Source organism: Myxocyprinus asiaticus, chromosome 22, assembly GCF_019703515.2.
Source record: "Myxocyprinus asiaticus isolate MX2 ecotype Aquarium Trade chromosome 22, UBuf_Myxa_2, whole genome shotgun sequence".
Taxonomy (NCBI): Eukaryota; Metazoa; Chordata; class Actinopteri; order Cypriniformes; family Catostomidae; genus Myxocyprinus; species Myxocyprinus asiaticus.
Window position 1 is genome coordinate 2,824,084 of NC_059365.1, and position 18,417 is coordinate 2,842,500.

Consider the following 18,417-nt stretch of genomic DNA (forward strand, 5'->3'; position numbering starts at 1 on the left):
CCACAAAGCCCTGCAAAGGGTGGTGCAAACTGCCAGACACATCATCAGAGGTGAGCTTCCTTCCCTCCAGGACATACTGTATATATCAGGCGGTGTGTGAAAAAAGCTCGGAGGATCATCAGAGACTCAAGCCACCCGGGCCATGGGCTGTTCTCACTGCTACCATCAGGCAGGCGGTATCGCAGCATCAGGACCCGCACCAGCCGACTTCATGACAGCTTCTTCCCCCAAGCAATCAGACTTCTGAACTCTTGATCTCTGCACTTTATTAATCTTACACTGAACTGTCTTAAATTATATTCTCTCTTAACAACACACTGGCAACTGACTATCAACCGACAGCCTGAATGTCAATACAGTACAATACAACCTACTGTACATTTTATATATACTTATATACTATTTTTATTGTATACTGTGTATTCTATATTGTGTGTATTGTATACTGTACATTGTATATTATTATTATTTGTTTATTGTGTTGTGTAATTATGTGTATATTAGATATGCAAATCTGATGTTTATTGTAAATTGGTATATGTCTCATCACTATCACGACTGCTATGTTGCTCGGAACTGCACCCAAGACTTTCACACACTATTGCACTTGTGTATATGGTTGTGTGACAATAAAAGTGATTTGATTTGACATAAGACGTTTCATAAACAGGGTTGGGGAGTAACGGAATACAACGGGATTACGTATTTAAAATACAAAATATAAGTAACTGTATTCCACTACAGTTACAATTTAAATCACTGGTAATCAGAATACAGTTACATTCAGAAAGTATTTTTATTACTGAAGAGATTACTTTGCATTTAAATGTCATTTGTTTCATTAATTTTTTTGTCTGCTTTGTTGGAATATAAATAATGCAATCCGGTGAGTGTTTGAACAGCCACGAAACACTTATGATTTATGATTTTCTTAAGTTTGAAACCGCAGCAATAGTTAACCTTGTGTAAATTGACATGTGAACAGTTAGCTTTATGCTAAGCTAAAATGCTATTTCTAGCCTTTTTACATGCACCTGTTTTCAGACACAATGAAATAATTTTTTATAAACAAAATCCACATTTTTCTCTCTAGTAAGATCATTAAAATTAGGGCAAAGATGTACTGAAAAAATCTTAATTTTAATGAGAATATTTGTATTGTCCTGTAAAAATCTTTTTAAAAAATCCTTAAAACAAGATAAATTTACGTTTGACGGCTCCTGTTTCACTCTCTGTTCAAGCTGAGGAGCCAAACAATCTATGGTATGTAAGTTTCACATGTTTATGGCACCATCTAGTGGTTATTTGTGAAAAAACATGGTTTCAATGTTTATATCGATCTATTTAAAATGGTGTCGGACTTTCATGAAAAGTGACTTATGTTGGGATAAATAACAGCTTATTTTAATAACGTTAAAGTGACAGTAATGATTATATTGTTACTGATATTTAAAATGAGTATTTGCTGAATACAAGCAACTTGTGCTTGGTTAAAATGGTGTATATTATTTTATTGGAAAAGCCCTTTGAAATCCATCAAATATGATACAACAGCTTTTGAGGTATATCTCTCAATCATCATTACATTTACGTTCATGCACACCACAAAAATCACAGAGCTTTGAAAATTCTGACATATACATTTTATAAGATATATTTAAAGTGTGCACTAATATTTCTGTGTATTTTCATATATGCAGTCTGCTCTGTCATTATAAATATCTCATTATTTTACATCACAAGCTATTATGATGTCATCTTACCATAAGTTCCTGAGACCCAGAGAAAAAAGTTTTACACTTTCCCTTTTTTAAATGTCAAGATAGTGTTTGGTGCATAAAATATATATGATATTTTATTTGTATTGTATTTGATGTGCTGAATTGAACTGTGAGAAAGAAAGAGAGGAAGATTTCATGGACAAACTCTCAAATATTTGGTATCTCTGAAAAGCCCAGGGAGTCCTGTGATAATACCCCAAGATTTACCACTGTAGAAAAACTTCAATAACAAATGTTCTACACAAAAATAAATTGCTGGACCTCAGGAGGATAATGACCATTAAAGCCTAATGTACAGTTGTGCTCAAAAGTTTACACACCCTGGCAGAAATTGTGAAATTTTGGCATTGATTTTGGAAATAGGACAGATCATGCAAACGTCTTTTATTTAAGGATAGTGATCATATGAAGCCATTTATTATCACATAGTTGTTTGGCTCCTTTTAAAATCATAATGATAACAGAAATCTCCCAAATGGCTCTGATCAAAAGTTTACATACCCTTGAATGTTTGGCCTTGTTACAGACACACAAGGTGACACACAGGTTTAAATGGCAATTAAAGGTTAATTTCCCACACCTGTGGCTTTTTAAATTGCAATTAGTGTCTGTGTATAAATAGTCAATGAGTTTGTTAGCTCTCCCATGGATGCACTGAGCAGGCTAGATACTGAGCCATGGGGAGCAGAAAAGAACTGTCAAAAGACCTGTGTAACAAGGTAATGGAACTTTATAAAGATGGAAAAGGATATAAAAAGATATCCAAAGCCTTGAAAATGCCAGTCAGTACTGTTCAATCACTTATTAAGAAGTGGAAAATTCAGGGATCTCTTGATACCAAGCCAAGGTCAGGTAGACCAAGAAAGTTTCAGCCACAACTGCTAGAAGAATTGTTCGGGATACAAATAAAAACCCACAGGTAACCTCAGGAGAAACACAGGCTGCTCTGGAAAAAGACGGTGTGGTTGTTTCAAGGACCACAATATGACGATACTTGAACAAAAATAAGCTGCATGGTCGAGTTGCCATACAGAAGCCTTTACTGCACCAATGCCACAAAAAAGCCCGGTTACAATATGCCCGACAACACCTTGACACGCCTCACAGCTTCTGGCACACTGTAATTTGGAGTGACGAGACCAAAATAGAGCTTTATGGTCACAATCATAAGCGCTATGTTTGGAGAGGGGTCAACAAGGCCTATAGTGAAAAGAATACCATACCCACTGTGAAGCATGGTGGTGGCTCACTGATGTTTTTGGGTTGTGTGAGCTCTAAAGGCACAGGGAATCTTGTGAAAATTGATGGCAAGATGAATGCAGCATGTTATCAGAAAATACTGGCAGACAATTTGCATTCCTCTGCACAAAAGCTGCACATGGGACGCTCTTGGACTTTCCAGCACGACATTGAACCTAAGCACAAGGTCAAGTTGACCCTCCAGTGGTTACAGCAGAGAAAGGTGAAGGTTTTGGAGTGGCCATCACAGTCTCCTGACCTTAATATCATCGAGTCACTCTGGGGAGATCTCAAACGTGCGGTTCATGCAAGACGACCAAAGACTTTACATGACCTGGAGGCATTTTGCCAAGACGAATGGGCAGCTATACCACCTGCAAGAATTTGGGGCCTCATAGACAGCTATTACAAAAGACTGCACGCTCTCATTGATGCTAAAGGGGGCAATACACAGTATTAAGAACTAAGGGTATGCAGACTTTTGAACAGGGGTCATTTCATTTGTTTCATTGTTGCCATGTTTTGTTTTATGATTGTGTCATTCTGTTATAACCTACAGTTGAATATGAATCCCATAAGAAATAAAAGAAATGTGTTTTGCCTGCTCACTCATGTTTTCTTTAAAAATGGTACATATATTACCAATTCTCCAAGGGTATGCAAACTTTTGAGCACAACTGTATCAAATATGATACATTAAAAAAAAGGTGACTTTTTATTTTTAACAGTTTCTTTTTATAGTTTGTCTAATGGTACTAAAAAAATACAATATCCAAAAATTTGAATTTTCTGACAATTCTTTAATATGTCAGGCTTTACAGGGTTAAATATAAATGTATTTTGTCATACTGTACCGGCTTTGTTTTCTTACTGTACAGATATTTTTGTTCCCATATTAACTTTTTTTATAGTCAAAACAAGTGAAAAGAAAAATCTAGCAGTGCTGAAGAAGTAATCCAAAGTATTTAGATTACATTACTGACCTTAGTATATTCTAATAGAATACATTACAAAGTACATTTTACAGCATGTATTCTGTAATCTGCAGTGGAATACATTTCACAAGTAACCCTCACAACCCTGTTCATAAAAGTAAAGTTGTAACATTTCAGCCACAAATCTCATTTATATACAGCTGTATTGTCTCTGTCCATCTTTTCCATTCAAGCTTGACATCTTTATGCCACAAGCAAATGTACCATCATCATGTTTTTTTATTTTTTGGTCATGACACCATTGCAATACCATGATTATCTGGGCATGTACCATGATAAAGTTTTTTGGACATGTACCATGGGAATACATTTACTGTTTTTTTTTTTTTCATGGACATGAACCATGATAATCCTATTTTATTTGGTCAATTACCACAGCAATACTATGTTTTCCCAAACATGTAACATGGTAAAATTATGTTTCATACACACACACACACACACACACACACACACACACACACAGACAGACACACAGACACACAGACAGACAGACAGACAGACAAGACAGCACAGGTGCATACACACACAAAATATGGACTCTGTATTAAAGAATATATTTTAATGGTGTTTGTTCAGAGATCATCAGAATAAACCTCTCTACAGTCACAAACTCAATATACACAATTTGACCAACAAAAAAAAAAATCTCACCAATACAATTTCAATATTATTACAGTAAAATAATCAATAAAAATTGATATAGAAAAACGGTAAAAAAAAAAATTGAAACGTTTTTTTTTTCTCTGTTTTTTCCTGTGATATTTCTGCAGCTTCTCCCAAGAATGTGAAAATGTTGCATAACCATCATAATGATCAAACCATACTTTTAGGAGAATCTGTTGGCTTGCAGGTCTCCAAAATTGCAGTCCACATATAACTTCCGTTAAATAAACCGGAACATTACAGAGACGTTTTAGGCGTGCTGGTGTCTGGGCAGTGTGTGGAGACCTGATTCTAGTCAAAACATTGTCACGTTTTACACGTTAAATAAATGCATATGTATTTTACTATAGAATAATCCAGAAGACAATTTCTCAGGACAAACGCAGATCGCGCTATGGCTTTAAACAGTGATCTCTACCCTCAAACATTCAGCCAACATTAACATTCATGTACGTCATATTACAAAGCTGAAACTCTGAGGTCATTTTTCACTGTAAATGTTAACTCTTCATTGAAACAAATTCTGTTTATGACTGAAAACCAGTCCTGAAAAACAGTATCTGTCTGTGATATGTCAGCAATGAAATCGACAAAAGTTTAACAAATCTACGAGCAGGTTTAGACAAGATACTTTAGCACCAATGACAAACCTGCAGTGCTACTTTCATGGGACAGTTCACCCAAAAATACAGGATTGGAATGACATGAGGGTAAGTAAATGATGACAATTTTCATTTTTGGGTGAACTGTCTCTTTAAGATGGAGAAATAAATGCCAAAGGTACATGTTACTTACGCCCTCAAAATTGTTATATGTAGTTAAAATCAAAAACATGCACATGTTGTTTATCTTGTGTGAATGATGGGAAAAAACATGAACATGTGCACAAGAGTCAAAGTCTGTTATGATTTTCAGTGTGCGCAAAACAGAAGACTACAACACTTTACAAACACAGAAACACAGCACAGCGTTTCAAAGGATTATTATTTCTAGAAAAACAAGAGCTACACGCCGACTGCAGCTGTTCATGAAACCGAATATATGACAATTCAGACAGTTATTAACTGAGGGCAGTGCACAGACACAAAAAGGGTTTTCATTTATGAAACACAAGCCAAACAAATTCGACGTAATCTGTCCTGACACAAATTGTCGAATTGAATGCAACAATTCACCTCAGAATGGTTTAACAAACTATTTATCCATTCTGAGCAACACAAATGTATGTAAGAATGGTTTTATTAACAATTTATCAATTGTATCCACAACCATTTTTGCATCAAATTGTCATATTCAATGCAACGATTTACATTAGAATCGTTTTTATGAATGATGTATCCTTTCTATCCAAATTTTTTTTAATAGTTGCGTTTAATTCAATGCAACAATTTACGTAAGAATGGTTTTAAGAATGATTTATTCATTTTATCCAAAACCAGTTTTTTTGTAAATAGACGTTTAATTTCAATGCAACAATTTGCGCAATGATGGTTTAGCGAACAATTTACTGTATCAATTCTATCCGAAACCTTTTGTGCATAAATTGTTGTATTTAAATCAGTGTAACAATTTACGTAAGAACGTTTTTCCGAAGGATTTATCAGTTCAACCAAAAAAACGTTTGTTAATATTCACGTATATTTCAATGCAAAAAATTACGGTTTAGAATGATTTATTAATTCTATCCAAAAACCCTTTTTTTCGTAGTCATTTAACGTGATGCAAAAATGTACACAAGGATAGTTTAACGAATGATTCACCGTATTTTGTGTAAATTGTCGTATTTAAATCAGTCACAATTTGCGTAAGAATGGTTTTACGAATTATTCATCCATTGTATACAAAAAATACATTTAATTAGTAGTCGCATTTAATTCAATGCAAAAATCTACACAAAAATAGTTTTACTAAAAATGTATTAATTCTATCCAAAAACATTTTTCCGTAAATAGTCGTTTAATTTCGATGCAACGATTTACGCAAGGATGGTTTAACAAACTATTTACTGTATCAATTCTATCCAAAGCCTTTTTTTGTGTGTGAACGGTCATATTTAAATCAATGCAAATATTTACGTAAGAATAGTTTTATGAATGATTTATCCATTCTTCCTAAACCAATTTTTCGTACATTGTCATGTTTAATTCAATGCAAACTATATAAATAGAAATTCGTTCTGCTCATGTTACATAAATAAGTAGCCAGTGAGAAGTTACCAAGAAATTTAGATGACATCACTGACTTAAAACCACAAAATGTAGTACTGAGGAACAGTAGAGCACAGAAACAGAAAACGAATCTTGTGAACAGGTACCAGACCGTTGTTAAATCTTGTGATGGGCTACAGAACCTCAGTGAGTAAAAACTGAACCGTGTTTTTCCGGGGTCGTCATCATTGGCACTTTGTGTTCTGTGCACAATAATGTAACTTATTCAAACATTCAGCCATGTGATACAAAACAAAAAAGCATGTTAAAACAAAAGAGATGTTAGTTATGACTAAGAATCAGAAAAAAACATTCTGATGAATTTAGAATGGAACTCTGTTCTTCAGAGAGAACAAAACATTCTGGAATATACGTTTACAAATCTTTGGAATCTTGCGTGAACAGATGAGAAAGATTATGAAACACATTAAACTTGCCATTTAGAGAGAAATGGTGCTAGAAAATGCAAAGACCAAGTGTGACAGAGAAATGGAAAGTGTGTTTATCAGGGCAGTGAAAAGACGACACAAATCTTATAAGAATGGAACTTGTAGAAGTAGAACCCCTCCTCCAGTGTGACAGCCAACTGGAAGGCATACGTGCTTACTCAAGGGGTGTGGCTTAGTGAGAGCCCTGCCCTCGCACGCTTGGTTCACGAACACATCTGTCTCTTAAGAGGAAGAGGCGGGCTCAGTAGAGGAAGTGCTTAATTTGAGCGCAACAGGGCATCCTCTAACAGATCCTCCAGTGAGTCCGTGTCTTCCGGAGACTCCTCCCTCTTGTTCTCAACGTCCAATCTGGTCTTTTTGGTGGCACTAGGTGGGGCATCCTCCTGAAGAAGCTCTTTGGCGAGAATGTTGGTCACGGCCTGACCAGCTCCTCTCCGATTATTGGCTGAAACACAAAGAACTTAAACTTAGAAACTCAAGTTTATTTCTAACAAAAAAACTAAAATATTCATTCAGTTTCACATAGGTCAAAGGCCATGCAATAAACGTCACACTCTGTGGACAGTCTGTCCCAGGGGTTAAAGTTCAAAGGTCATGGCTTAAAGCACTAATTTAAACCACTGCACCCAGAGAGACCATTAGATATGAGTATCTGTTAACACACAGCAGATTCATATGCTAATACAAGATATTTGACACATTCAAGTCAAATAAAAGTTGTTTTTTTGTCTTCGTAAGAACGGTTTTACAAATGGTTTTACGAACGATCAATCCATTCTACCCAAAAACATTTCCGCGTAAACTGTCGCATTCACTTCAGTGCGATAACTTCCAAAAGAACAGTGTAGAGCGGAGGAGGGCGGGGCCGGGCTGGAATGACGCACGCCCGGTCCCCAATCAGCCTGTTGGGGCGCGCGAAGGATAAAGGCGGCCGGGGACGACAGTTCGAGAGAGAGAGAATTACAGGCAGCTGCCCCGTGTGTGGTTATGTTTGTATGTTTTTGGCTGATCATTAAACTATTATTTATTTTCTCAAGTCGGTTCTCGCCTCCTCCTTTCCCTCTAACCCCCATACAAACGGCCTTACGAATGATAAATCCATTCTTTCCAAAGCAATTCCTGTGTATCGTCCGATATGATTCAATGCAACAATTTTCGAAACTTTACAATCTAGTTCAACAGAAATTCGCTCTACTCACACTTCATGAATGAGTCGCATTGAGATTCATATCCTTGTACAAGAGAAAGTAGTTTAATCTACTACTACAACTATTATCACTACATTAGCAGCTACCTCCTGAGGCAGCATCATAACAAAAATGGAACCTCATACGTGTCTGAAAATCTCTTCATGGGCTGCAACATTGTTAACAGTCACTAAAACAACTTAAAACAACTGATTCCAATAGAGTCTGATGCTAGCACACTGCTAAGCTAACGACTCAGTCCTATAACATGCACAATACAAACTTAACACACACACCAGTATTGGGTGAAATACTCAATAATTAGACAGAACAACTATGTTTTTATATACCTTTCAGTTATTTTACTGTAAAGTGTGTAATTTCTGTGACGTCTTCTGGGATTAATTTATCCACCTAGAATATGTGCAATGCCACCTTTTTTGTTTTTTTAAGGCAGTATTGTTTTATTATTATTATCATTATTATTTTAGCATAAACAACATTATTTGGAACAGCATTCACAATCACGACTGTCTATAATGGCTAAAAATGCTGTCTAATAAGCAGCTCACCATACTGCTTCAAGCACATAGCAAGATGAGAGAGGTTTGTGCATGATGAATATCTTAGTGGGTGTACGACTGTGTTTTGGCTGTCTTGTTGGTTAATTAAGGTCACTAGGCGATTGTTGAGCGTTAACACACAAATAAAACCAATAACATCTGCGGAGCAAAAATCCTGCATATGAGAATACAGACATAGAGAATGTCATATTCCATTTATATTCTCCAGTCTGCAGTATGCAAAACACAACCATGCAAAGGAAACCATAATTACACGCAAACAATTCCCAGCACTACTGATAAAAATCTCTAAACAAACATCTGTAATGAACCATGCAGATTACAAACATACACACACGTTACCAAGCTGGTGTCCAGTGTGACCTGGGACAACGACAGCACGGAGTCTGTTGGGGAGAAAATGTCATCATGGGTGTGTGTGGTGCATTATTTGCTTTTTAGGGGACAGATGGGACCCTTATGAAAATTGAACATTGGGAACCACAGGTTTTGCCAAAAACAACAAAACATAGTCCATAAGCCATGTCCGAACCAGGCGCGTTTGCAGACACACGTAATTTCGTTTGTACATATTGAAAGCAAAAGTGCAATGCGCAATGCGCCAGCATACAATCTCAGCCAATTAGAACAAATCTGATGCTTTATATACAGTTATGTAGAATTTCACTGTGGGTGGGACTACACAGCACATCAATTAGAAAACCATGGTACTTTGGTATACAGTTGTGCTCAAAAGTTTACACACCCTGGCAGAAATTGTGAAATTTTGGCATTGATTTTGAAAATATGACTGATCATGCAAAAAAACTGTCTTTTATTTAAGGATAGTGATCATATGAAGCCATTTATTATCACATAGTTTTTTGGCTCCTTTTTAAATCATAATGATAACAGAAATCACCCAAATGGCCCTGATCAAAAGTTTACATACCCTTGAATATTTGGCCTTGTTACAGACACACACAGGTTTAAATGGCAATTAAAGTTTAATTTCCCACACCTGTGGCTTTTTAAATTGCAATTAGTGTCTGTGTATAAATAGTCAATGAGTTTGTTAGCTCTCACGTGGATGCACTGAGCAGGCTAGATACTGAGCCATGGGGAGCAGAAAAGAACTGTCAAAAGACCTGCGTAACAAGGTAATGGAACTTTATAAAGATGGAAAAGGATATAAAAAGATATCCAAAGCCTTGAAAATGCCAGTCAGTACTGTTCAATCACTTATTAAGAAGTGGAAAATTTGGGGATTTCTTGAAACCAAGCCAAGATCAGGTAGACCAAGAAAGATTTCAGCCACAACTGCCAGAAGAATTGTTCAGGATACAAAGAAAAACCCACAGGTAACCTCAGGAGAAATACAGGCTGCTCTGGAAAAAGACGGTGTGGTTGTTTCAAGGAGCACAATACGACGATACTTGAACAAAATGAGCTGCATGGTCGAGTTGCCATACAGAAGCTTTTACTGCGCCAATGCCACAAAAAAGCCCGATTACAATATGCCCGACAACACCTTGACACGCCTCACAGCTTCGGGCACACCATAATTTGGAGTGACGAGACCAAAATAGAGCTTTATGGTCACAACCATAAGCGCTATGTTTGGAGAGGGGTCAACAAGTATTGTGCTCCTTGAAAGTATTTTTAAATAGTAGTACTACAGTACTAACCTAACCTTACCCTAACCCCAACACAACAACTTTAGGGGCAACCTAAACTGGGTAAAAACACAACAACAAAAAAAACAACAACAACAACAACAGTGTATTGCTATGCTACCTGTTTGTTAGGTGATTACCACAGCATTTTATTTGTAATTTATTTTATTTTGCAGATCTAATGTGGACTTTCATAAAACTCCAATGAAATCTTTGCATAAATGAACATTTTGAGATGATAAATGCACATGATCTGTTTCCACAGAGATGTGTGATATTCACAGCTCTTTAATTAGCACTTCTTTAATAAGAGGGCGGGTGTGAGCCAATCATCATTACGTTTTTCTTCCGACTTTTGTTTCATTAGATTTTTCTCTTTTGCTTGATTGTTCTTTCATTCAAACATTAAACATTATGAAGAGCTGTAAAAGTGTTATTCATTATTAGTTCGTGCTAACCAATGTAGTTAACTAGTGTTAACCAATACAACCTTATTGTACAGCGTTACAGTTTAATGTTTCTTGTACAAAAAATGCATGTCCAAAGCAGTAGAAACAACAGCGGAGTCCATTATATATCACACAATTTACACTGCTGCTAGTGTGTGTGTGATTCTGACAGTCTGGGTGTAAAAGCAGGGAAAAGATAATTATCATGAGGGTAATGAAGCTAAAAATAAGAAATGACTTCAAACTGTGAAGGATACATGCACAAGAGTGTTGTGAGATGTAAAGCTCCCCCATCAGGCAGCACATGAAACTGCTGTTCAGTGTGTGTGTGTCTAATGTGATTAAGCATGTGGTATTGTTCCACAGACAGCAGGAGTGAGTGTGTGTGTGTGTGTGTGTGTGTGTGTGTGTGTGTGTGTGTGTGTGTGTTGCTCTTTTTTTTTTTTAGGATGGTTTAAGGGTGTGTCCTGCCTCAATATTTTTGAGCTGGACAAAAGAGTGTGTGTCTTTTGTGAAGCGTGCTGAGTGGAGCATCTGGCACACAGTGTGTTTCTCTGGGGGTGTTTGTGTGTGCATGTGTTTGTGGATTGGTCTTCTTGGTCGCCCATAAAGTGATACTGCATGATTTGTGAGAGAGATTGGCAACAGGGTGTGTGTCTGTCCATTTGCACAAGTCTGACTGGTGCTGTGTGTGATGATCTCTTTTGTATTAATGTGTGTGTGTGGGTGTGTGTGTCTTTGTGTGTGACATCTTGACACAGCAGATGTGTGTGTTTATATATATTAATGAAGTCTAAAGACGTACACACAGGCAGCATCCCAATTCACATACTATCTGTCCTAAATACCAATGTATGTGAGATTAGGATTAGTGTGAAATCATAGCACATTCACAATATACCAAAAGTGCACAACGAGAGCACCTTCTCCTTTTGTGTTGCAAAGAAAGAAGAAAGTCATACGGGTTTGGAACCACATGAGGGTGAGCATATGATGACAAAATTTTCACTCTTTTCATTTTTAAAAAAATAAAAACATGCAAATCATTTCTTTTGAAATATATTTGATGTTTTTTTTAACTTTGTTGTTTGCAATTAAATATTGCTGTTTATTATAAAGCATTGTTGTATTTCATCCATCAATATAAATGAGTAAATATAATTCTTCTTTGTGTTTATTTAGTGGAAAACAATGTTACAATTAAATATGTATATACACACACACCGATGAGCCAAAATATTATGACCACCTGCCTAATATGCTGTTGGTCCTCCGCGTGCTGCCAAAACAGCGCTGACCCACCGAGGCATGAACTCTACAAGACCTCTGAAGGTGTCCTGTGGTATCTGGCACCAAGACATTAGCAGCAGATCTTTCAAGTCCTGTAAGTTGTGAGGTGGAGTCGCCATGGATTGGACTTGTTGGTTCAGCACATCCCACAGATGCTCAATCGGATTGAGATCCGGGGAATTTGGAGGCTAGTGCAACACCTTGAACTCTTCATCATGTTCCTCAAACCATTCCCGAACATTGTGTGCAGTGTGGCAGGATGCATTATCCTGCTGAAAGAGGCCACGGCCAACAGGGAATACCATTGCTATGAAGGGGTGTATCTGGCCTGCAACGATGTTTAGGTAGGTGGCATGGGTCAAATTGAGGACCACATGAATGGCCGGACCCAGGATTTCCCAGCAGAACATTTCCCAGGGCATCACACTCCCTCCACCGGCTTGTCGTCTTCCCACAGTGCATCCTGGTGCAGTCACTTCCCCCAGTAAAGGCGTACATGTACGGCTGTCCACATGATGTAAAAGAAAACGGGACTCATCAGACCAGGCAACCGTCTTCCACTGATCCAAGGTCCAGTTCTGACGCTCGCGTGCCCATTGTAGGTGCTTTCGATGGTGGACAATCATCAATGGGCACTCTGACCGGTCTGCGGCTCTGCTGCACTATACGCAGCAAGCTGCGATGCACTGTGTGTTGTGACACATTCCTTCCATAACCATGAATACAATTTTCTGTCGATTCGGATCAGACGGGATAGCCTTCGTTGCCTTCATGCATCAATGAGCCTTGGGCGCCCAACACCCTTGTGGTTTGTCCTCGGACCACTGTAGGTACTCACCACTGCTGACCGGGAGCACCCCACAAGCCTTGCCGTTTCAGAGATGCTCTGATCCAGTCGTCTGGCCATAACAATTTGGCCCTTGTCAAAGTCACTCAGGTCTTTACTCCTGCCCATTTCTCCTGCATTCAACACGTTGACTACGAGAACTGATTGTTCACTTACCATCTAATCTACCCAAACCTTGACACGTGGCATTGTTAGGAGATGATCAACATTATTTGATTTACCTTTAAGTGGTCATAATGTTTTGGCTCATCAGAGTATATATATATATATATAGCGATTTGTTTTGTTTGTACTTTTCCATCACAAGAGAAGTACTCAGTTTTAGTACATATAAATGTGAATTGGGATGTAGCCATCTTTTGTGCCTGATTATACTTTTTGCTTTGAGTTCTTCATGTATTTATTCATCTAATCTACTAAACACACAGTTCTGCTAGATTTGAGGGAGAAGAAAGTGTTTTATATGCGCATTAACCTCGACAGAGAACACCAGCTGCTGTCTGTACCTAAACATCTCTGTGACTGGCTGATGACTCATTATGCAGAGGGCCAGAGGTTACAGGGGCGTCGCCTGTCTCCACACCGCATGCCTGTGGTCTCTCTAAAAGCATCTGAAGTGTGTGTGTGTGAATGTGTGTTTGAATGAGTGTGTCCATATGCAGAATGAACAAGTGGTTAAAGTGGGTGTGTATTGGTATGTGTATGTGACTGCTGTATATAAGGAGCAGTCTGTCTTTGGTATATGTTGCAAAACCTAGTGCCTTGCCGTCTAAGGTTTACATGGGCAGCTGCCTTCTAAGGCAACTTAATAACTGAAATGTAACCTCATTAGTGACTGATTTGGAACACTCTACTTAGTCAGCAACTCACACAAAACACAAATAGTGCAGGAGACTTCACTCGATTTCAAGAGAGTTTGGCATTAGCATGTTCCTAAGCTAACAATGTGCTACTCTAACAAGCATAAACAATTCATATTACACATTGGGTAAAATTTTCATTAAAGGGTTCCCGCCCTTTTTGACTGGGGGGGGGGGGTTGCTGCATGAAGCATTTGATCATGTTATAAATATTGGGGGGAGTTGTACTTGCTTGTTTTGATTATTGGGGGGGGGGGGTCAGCTTCCCCCATCCCCCCGGAATCTACGCTCTTGCATACAGCTTTTTTTTTTTACTTTTGATTTAGACTAATTCGAAAATGAATAACTTGACATCAATCCAGAAGGCTAATTTGCCATGGGTTTCCTTTGGAATTTCCAATGGGTTTTTAGAATAGGGATTTTCAAATTAAAATAAGATCTGCGGTGAAAATGACTTAGGAGAGACTTTCCCATTTTGTTCTAGAACATAAATTACACAGTCATACCTCAACAGGGGATTTTGAAGCTGTTGCGTCTTTTAAAAATGCATGCTGCTAACCCGTCGCTAAATAAGGACTACAACAGTCGCCAGTTTCATAAAGCACCTAGCTCACATGCTCATGGTAGTTGTAGTCCTTCATTAGCTTTGTGATATCATCATGCATTTTTTAAAAAACACAGTGGCTTCAAAATAATGTTTGAAGTATGACTGTGTATAATTTGTGTTGTAGAACAAAATGTGAAAGTCTCTTCAGCAATTTTAACCACAGGCCTTATTTTACTTGCCATTTTTAAAACCCACTGGAAATTCTTGAGGCTCGAAAATGCTAATTGTCTTCTGGGTTTCTGGATTACAATGTCAACATGCATTCTGAAATTGCATTATTTGTGAAGGAAACATGTGATGCTGCCTTAAAATCTGGCCCAAAGAAGGTGTCTTAGAAAGCAACATAACTGTGCTGGCTACCATTTGGAAAAATCATCAAATTGGGTGCATATACAAAACTTCTTAAAATGCTTTCTAGGCATAAAATGCCATCTAAGTAGGAAGCTCACTACAGTAGGCTTTAGAACAGAAATTTTATGTGTGGTTGTTTTCTTGCCGGTTCAGAAAAGCTAAAAATACAAAACACACCACTGATGACTCATGCTACACACAGCAGTGTTTCTGACACTGATCCAAGGAAAATAAATAGTCTCAAGCAGCAATACAAAGAAATAAACAGAAAGACAGAAAGATAACGCAGTATCAGATGAAGAAAAGGGGTGAGTGATGAGTCAAACAGAGGGAAAGAGAAAGAGTCTAGCATGGAACACAGAGAAAACAATAAAAAAGATGAAAAAGCACGGGAATGTGCAGGAGAGAGAGGGAGGGAGAGAGAGAGAGAGAGTATGCTCAATATTGCCACATCGCAACACATCTGGATTCATTCAACAGAAGATCCGGTTACATGCAGAGTGCTGCTACAGGCTGGTGTCTGTAAGTGTACAACACAGTAAAAGAGAAGTAAAAACAATGCACGTTAATTTAATGTTTGTTTGTGTTTCTCCATGAACAATGTAATTCAAACAGAATTTATACTGTGTTTGTGTGCTCTATATCCTTCTGTAGCTTTTAAAGCGCAACAGTGCCCACATACTTTTATTTCTTCTTTTATTTTATTTTTTAGCAGTTTTGGTTCTGGAAGTATTTTCCCCATTAACATTTTCCATAGAAATTTCATAAAATCCTTCATTAAAGAGTTGTGCGCCATGAACCAAACCAACCAGCTCCAGGTGAATCACAACATTACAAACTTTGATTTAAAGCACAAAAAGTATTTGAAAATCAGACAAAAAGATTGTGTACTTAACGTCTTTATTGTGGGAATAAACTACAATCCCGTGGAGCACTGCGAATGAAAAATGAAGGACAAATGTAAAACTATTGATTTAAAGTGGTTAATTATTGCATAGAAACAATATATTTTAAGTTTATTGCCAAATATCCAAATTATCAAAATATATAAGTTGTTTGAGAGTATGCAGTTGCTGCAGAGCTCTTCTGGCGCACTTTGTTCGCCGCTATCCTATGATTGGTGGAGTTTCTGCCTCAGAATCATGGGTAGTGTAGTTCTTCACCAGAAATACCGTGATTAATTTAGGCACGGATTGGCCTGCCGGCGGGCCCGGGCCCCGCGATAAAAATAAATAAAATAATCGCCAAAATATGAATAACTACAGTCTTGACCAACACAAAATAGGTCTCGTTTGAAAGCTTAGAAGCTCTACTTTATAATGCATGTAGACATTATGACCAAAACTGAACAAGTGCTTTGAAATTTGCAGACAAATCAGAAGTGTTCCGTTTTGATAATTTATAAAAACATTTGCACTCTACTTATTATTGCAATCAGCAAATACATTAAACTGATCAAACAGCCATGTGTCATATGTTGTTGGAAAGCTCTCAAAGATACAATACAACCAGCCTATTTGTTTTACTCACAGACAAAAATATAGTGAGAAATAGTTAAGTATATGTCTTTGACAATTATGTTGGTGTTGCTTATATTGCTTATATTTCATGAAAAATAAACGAAACATAAAATATCACATAGCATTACTTAGATGAGGTGATTATCTTTCAAACGAGTCCACACACAAGGTAATCAGATGTATAGATCATTAGATAATACACATGAAGCACAATCTTACAGATGACCACCAGGAGATGGTGCCAAATACATGACTCAATGATGACTCAAATGACACAGAATGAAACTCATTCTGTGAAATCTCATTACTCATTACATGTCTGCATGCTATGCATACCTTTAGTCATTGTCGTGTTTGCATTTATAATTAGTTCTTCTGTACAATTATTATGTTTTATTTGTTTGGAGATGTTTTTGGACACTATGATAAATTATTTTTGTAATACTATAACTTTTGATTGCTTTGTCGTATCATCAACACAAAATTTTTCTCAGATACAGCTGACATGATTGGGAACTGTTTTTCGGAGCCACCTTATTTACACCCAGAAATATATTAATGTAGAAGAAAAATAAGATAAAAAGTTCATTTTTGGCTCAATTTTTCTTTTCTGATTTTTCAGCAGTTTCTTAGGCCGAGAGTCTCAGAATGTATCATAATCTATATCATTAAAACATTTGAAATGTTTCCTTTAAAATGATACCAAACTCTTGACCCTCCTTGTTTTTTGTCGAGTTATAAGCCTTTAATTTTGGGTCAAATTAATTTAGAAAATTAAAATATAAAGAAAATCTTTAAAAACACCTTCAGAGCTTAAAGGGATAAACATGATTTATAAAAACTGATGATGAAATAACTGATGAAATCAACAGAAGCATACTGTATATCATCGATTAACAACCTCGGAGCTAACGGTAAGTCTGTATTTACTGGTTTATAAATTATCGTTAAAATCAACGCACCTGTGGAGAAAATTAATTGTTTTTTTATTCTGGAACCAGAATGTTGGTCTCTATTCAGTCAAGTACATTTTACTATAGTGATTTCTTTATTTCACATGACCAGCTTTCAATAACACTCATTTTATTACTAGCAAACACTGCTGCACATTTGATAAATACCTGCTTGTCGTGGTGCTCTCTTCCTCCTGAAAGCAGCTCCAGACTGCAGCGCCTCCAACAGACCATCCATGATACCAGTCTCATCATCTATAAAACACACACATACACACAACATTATAAACAGCATATACACACACATTAAATATGATATATATATATATATAAACACAAACCATCCATGATTCCAGTCTTATCATCATCTCAAACACACACACACACACACACACACACAGAGCTGCTGAAACACACATCAAGAGCAGAGCTGATGTCACAGTGAGGTATGAGAAGCAAAGGCATCATGGGAATGTAAACATCCTCACAGACACAAGTTACAGCAGACAGCGCCCCCTATCACACACACGCGCACACTGATGATGTCATCAGCCCTACAGACCTCAAAAGCATTAACCTACATAATCACTGACCCCACACACACACACACACACACACACACACACACACACACACACAAAGAGAATGCAAAGAGGGGTTTTACTGTATTTACAAATATTTTGTCTGTGTGGTTTAGATGAAAGCTTTGGTGTGTTTATGTGGTGAAAAATTTTCAGAGTTGTTTTTATACCTGTGTGTGTGTGTGTTAGGGTTTAG

General features: G+C 37.3%; 1 protein-coding gene across 1 annotated transcript in view; it reads right to left on the bottom strand.

Moving 5' to 3' along the window:
* Positions 1-4,562: 4,562 nt before the first annotated feature.
* The window catches only part of LOC127412662 (protein diaphanous homolog 1-like), a 161,337-nt gene continuing 147,482 nt past the window's right edge, over positions 4,563-18,417 (bottom strand). The window contains exons 26-27 of the mRNA XM_051649208.1: positions 17,809-17,895; positions 4,563-7,782 (exon numbers count right to left, since the gene is read on the bottom strand). Of these exons, the coding sequence (XP_051505168.1) occupies positions 7,595-7,782; positions 17,809-17,895 (275 nt within the window). The 3' untranslated portion in view covers positions 4,563-7,594. The remainder of the gene's footprint in view (positions 7,783-17,808; positions 17,896-18,417) is intronic.